The 5,460-nt window shown below is 34.5% G+C and overlaps 1 protein-coding gene across 1 annotated transcript; it reads left to right on the forward strand.

The window, feature by feature from the left end:
- The first annotated feature begins 2,999 nt into the window (after positions 1-2,999).
- On the forward strand, positions 3,000-4,812 carry LOC129911290 (tubulin alpha-8 chain). Its single transcript, XM_055989025.1, has 2 exons — positions 3,000-3,310; positions 3,388-4,812. Exons 1-2 carry the CDS (start codon positions 3,308-3,310, stop codon positions 4,735-4,737), a joined length of 1,353 nt encoding a protein of 450 aa, XP_055845000.1. The 5' UTR covers positions 3,000-3,307; the 3' UTR covers positions 4,738-4,812.
- The last annotated feature ends 648 nt before the right edge of the window (positions 4,813-5,460 follow it).

Raw genomic sequence — 5,460 nt, forward strand, 5'->3', positions numbered from 1 at the left:
TAATATAGCAACCATAAAAAAATGAATACATAGTAAAATATTCTTCAGGATTTGTTAAACACAAATTGAAATAGAATATTGTGTTTTTTTTTAAACATGATATCCAATTATGCCAATATGGACTCAGAGAGCACAAATATGTATTTGTTCTTTATAAGTTTTGGATAAGTTTGATTTTTCTAAGACTGAATTTTGCAACTTCGAGGGTCATTGGACTATTACCTTCTTGTTTCAGAAGTTATGACTGTTTAAAGATTCAAGATGAGAGTTTTTCCAATTGATGTTATGCCGACGTGGATTTCATGTTTACTAAATCATAAACTTGGTTCTGGTGGTTGGAAATTTGACTGATGAACCCGAATTCGGTTGTGTAGGTAAGGTACACTTTTTTTAAATCTCTCTCTCTAAACAGTACTTCGTGTTCCGTCAATATCACACCCACACAAAAAAAAAATGCTCTGATCTGGGGTTGCGACTATGTTTTTCATATAGTTTTTGGGTCGCTGAAACCGAATCCGAAACCTGACGTGATTGGGGAAAATTGACTTCGAATCTGGATTGAGCGACCCAAAAACTATTTATATGATGAACATATTCGCACATCCAGATCGTGACATTTTTTGAGGTTATCTCGAAAACCTGACGTGAGAGGGACTTCGGATTCGGTTTCAGCGACCCAAAAACTATATGAAAATCATAAGCTGCGTTCCTTTGGAAATATTTATCTACTTTTTAGTACTTAAAACTACTTTTGCTATACTGAAAAAGTAGTTCAAAGCAGCTTTAAGTACTAAAAAGTAGATAAATATTTCCAAAGGAACGCAGCTATAGTCGCAAACCCAGGTCAGAACTTTTTTTTTTTTGGCTGTGTATTTATTTCCGCAAAGAATTTACGCAGCACAATGCCACACGAGGGCACACAATAAGACACGGCGTGGAACGATGCGGCGCAGCGCAAATAATAGATTCTTCATTTTTGGGCTAAATGCATAGGGCTGCTCTTTATTGACTCATATCTGTTTACAAAAACTTATTTTGGGACTCTGGTCCGAAGATATCTTCTTCCGAATCTTTGGAAAAAAATTTTCAATACAAATAACTCAGCAACCAGACCTCAAAGAAACTTTTCGTTTTCATTCATGAATAGAGCTTAAAGAGACCTCTCTTTTGATGTCTCACTCGATGCATTTGGAGGAAATTTTTGAAAATTCGATTTTTTGAGGCAAGGGGTACCCCTTGGATTTTTTTCGAGAATCTCAAAAAAAATCGATTGTTCATTTTTGGACCTAAATGTATAGGGCTGCTCTTTATTGACTCATATCTGTTTACATAAACTTATTTTGGGACTCTGGTCTGAAGATATCTTCTTCCGAATATTTGAAAAAAAAAAACATTTTCAATGCAAATAACTCAGCAACCAGACCTCAAAGAAACTTTTGGTTTTCATTCATGAATAGTCTAAGCTCTATTCTTTTTGATGTCTCACTCGATGCATTTGGAGGAAATTTTTGAAAATTCGTTCCTGGATTTTTTTTCGAAAATCTCAAAAAAATAGATTGTTCATTTTTGGGCTAAATGCATAGGGCTGCTCTTTATTGATTCATATCTGTTTAAAAACTTATTTTGGGACTCTGGTCCGAAGATATCTTCTTCGGAATGTTTTTGTTTTTGTTAAAAAAGAATTTATTTATTATAATTTAAATGATCCCAGTTAAAAATCGTGCTCTGCCGCACCACCGACCACTGCAGCATCTCGCACGGCTTTTTGACCACCGCAGCATGATCATAAAATTTCTATTTCGCCGCACCACTGACCGCCGGCGGTGCGTGGTGCGGCTGTGATGCGGCGGCCAAGAATATTTTTTTTTTTTCTTTAAAAATTCAATTTCTATTTTTAATCGTAGAGTCAAAATGAATTCCTAATTTTAAAAAATGCTGAGATCTCATGCTTTCCTTATGTAAACGAAGTTTGAGTTAAATATTTTTTATTATTTTTTTTTGTTCAAGCAGAATGAGGGTTAACAATGAGTCAAGTTCAATTAATTAATAAATTAATAAGTAATTAAATGTTTTAAAACGCGTATTCAGCATTTCAATAATCAAAAGGAAGTCAATTTAACGTTTAAAATATCCTGTACGAATGTACGCCATGTGCAGTACGAAGGTACCCCACGGGGGGTGATATTCATACAAAAATCTAATCCCAGTAAAATGGCTATACCTATTTAAGCCTTTGACTTAGAAGTGTCAAACTGTTTTGTAAAGTGTAATGTTATGCATATTATATATAAAGTCCATTTACTCGAAGCTGGAGTGAGTTAATAAATAACTAAAAATAAATAAGTAAAAACTGTACGAAGGGTGACCACTTCCCCCTACCCCTTGGATTTTTTCGAAAATCTCAAAAAAATAGATTGTTCATTTTTGGGCCTAAATGCATAGGGCTGTTCTTTATTGACTCATATCTGATTACAAAAACTTATTTCGGGACTCTGATCCGGAGATAATGTTCTTCCGAATGTTTGAATAAAAAAAAAACATTTTCAAAGCAAATAACTCAGCAACCATACCTCAAAGAAACTTTTGGTTTTAATTCATCAATAGAACTTAAAGAGACCTTTCTTTTGATGTCTCACTCGATGCATTTGATATGGTCCTTTTCAGAAACATTAAAACATTGTATTTAAAAAAATACATAACGAGTTTGCAATCAGGTGACTAAATACACAAAATCCGTATTAATATTTCAGTGGCAAGCTAACCAAATAGATCTAAAGACTAAAAATCTGTTATAAAATCCTAAATGTTTAAACCCCCACCCCATTTAGAATGAGCCACCCTGTGCAAGAAAATAGTAGAGCTTTAATATTAAATTGTCCTATTGACTTTTCAAGCTGGAGTTTGAGAAAATATGTATATGGATCAAGCTGTTAATTATTCTCTATAATCCTTAAAACACCAAGAGAGCATACAAAAACAGCGAACCGTTACTTAAGCTCTCCCAGTCTAGTTCAAGAAAGGGCAGTGCTTTTAAATGTGCATTTTGGTTTTAGTGTTTAATTTTTTTTTTTTTTAATTTAGATAAAGAAATAATTTTGTATTAAAATTTATTTTTTAAAAATTAATTGTCGTCTTATGCAGCAATCGCAAATAATATATTAATATAAGCTGCTATCAACGTAAATCAGTTTTCTACCTTTGGTGATAATTTAAACCACCTGCTTGCACAGTTAATCGCATCGCAGCCATTATCTTAATTCCCTGATCTTTCTTTTCTTGAATTCAATTTAAAAAAAAGCGCCAAAAAATGGTATTTAAAAAAGTTAATCTCTACAAATAATGTACATTTGGGTAATTATGAATTTTTTTACTATTTCGTTCATGTAGCGTGAAGTCATTTCTCTACAAATTGGTCAAGCTGGTGTTCAAATTGGTAATTCATGCTGGGAGTTATATTTATTAGAACACGGAATTAACCCCGATGGATCAAACAATAAAACAGAAGCTAACACAGACGACAGCCATCACACATTCTTTTCCCTAACCGATTCGGGTCGTTATGTCCCACGTACGATATTCATCGACTTGGAGCCATCTGTAATCGATGACATCAAAACTGGCCCATGTCGAAGTCTTTACCATCCACAACAGCTTATAACTGGCAAAGAAGATGCAGCCAACAATTACGCCAGAGGTCACTACACCATTGGCAAGGAAATTATCGATCCTGTAATGAATCGAATTCAAAAATTAGCCGAGCAATGTGAAGGGTTACAGGGTTTCTTAATATTCCACAGCATGGGAGGTGGAACTGGCTCGGGATTCACCTCATTGCTAATGGAACGGATAGCTTGTGAATATGCTAAGCTTTGCAAACTTCAGTTTGCCGTCTATCCATCGCCAAAAGTATCAACTGCCGTTGTTGAGCCTTACAATTCTGTTTTAACCACCCACTCAACACTGGTACATTCGGACTGTGTGTTTATGGTAGACAATGAGGCAATATATGAAATCTGTCAGAAAAACCTTTCAGTTGATCGTCCGAATTACACAAGTCTGAATAGACTGATAGCGCAGGTCGTTTCATCTACCACTGCTTCATTGAGATTCCAGGGTTCAATGAATGTGGATTTGAATGAATTCCAAACGAATCTTGTACCATATCCGAGAATTCATTTCCCCTTGGTCGCTTATGCTCCTCTGATGTCGGCCGAAAAAGCTATTCATGAACAATTTTCGATTTCTTCGATAACTAATAGTTGTTTTAGTCCGGGCAATATGATGGTTAAATGCGATCCACGACGTGGAAAGTACATGTCCTGCTGTATGTTGTATCGTGGTGATGTCGTTCCTAAGGATATTAATGCGGGAGTGTCTGCAATTAAATCAAACAGAAATATCACCTTTGTCGATTGGTGTCCAACTGGATTCAAAATCGGTATCAATTATCAAGCTCCAACTGTGGTGCCTGGATCGGAATTGGCTAAGACTTCAAGAGCTGTTTGCATGTTATCGAATACGACTGCCATTGCAGAGGCTTTTACTCGACTTAATTATAAGTATGATCTGATGTACCAAAAGCGAGCATTTGTGCATTGGTATGTGGGTGAGGGTATGGAAGAGGGTGAATTTTGTGAGGCTCGTGAAAATTTGGCCTGTTTGGAAAGAGACTTTGAGGAGGTTTCAGCGGACACGAATGATGGTGATGGCGCCGACGATGATGAATATGAATATTGATTGAAATGATATATTATTTCTTTATTTTTAACATACTCCGTGTAATTAATTTATAATAAAATATTAATAAAAAAACAAAATAAAACAAATAAAGAAAAGCGTTTTGAGTGGCCATTGGATATTCAAGTTTGGCTACAACTATTGTTATTGACTTTGTTGGGAATGGGTAAGTATCACGAATAAAATCCTTTCAAAAGCTAGGCAATGTAGATTAAGTTCAAAAGTTTCCGACGAAAATTATGAGAAAATATTTTTTCATAAGATTAATTTTTGAGTTATGTTATATACAATTTGGAGTTTTTTTTTCAAAAAAAAAAAATTAAAGGTGAGGAATCTTTTTTTTCGAAAATCAATACAAGTCCTAATTTCAATAAATTAAAAAAGTAGGTACTTGGACCAAATTGTATAAAAAAAACGATCATTCGTTTTTGAAAAACGAAAGAAAATGTGCGAGAAGATAAATAAAGCAAATCGTTTACACATAAAAAAACGATTGTTTGTCTGCGCTGTTGCATAACAAGAAACGAGCGGCAAGTCATCGATACTGAGGTAAACGAAGGCTAAACTAACCCGAAAAAAATATATTTGTTGAGGCTCAAATGCATTCTACCAGCAGATGCAATAATAATATTAATATTATGACTAAACAAAAGTCAAATGATCGGTAAATGGCAGTTGTAAATATTAACGAGTATCGTTGAAGTAAAACGATTACCGTAATAC

This window comes from Episyrphus balteatus, chromosome 2 (assembly GCF_945859705.1).
Source record: "Episyrphus balteatus chromosome 2, idEpiBalt1.1, whole genome shotgun sequence".
Lineage (NCBI taxonomy): Eukaryota > Metazoa > Arthropoda > Insecta > Diptera > Syrphidae > Episyrphus > Episyrphus balteatus.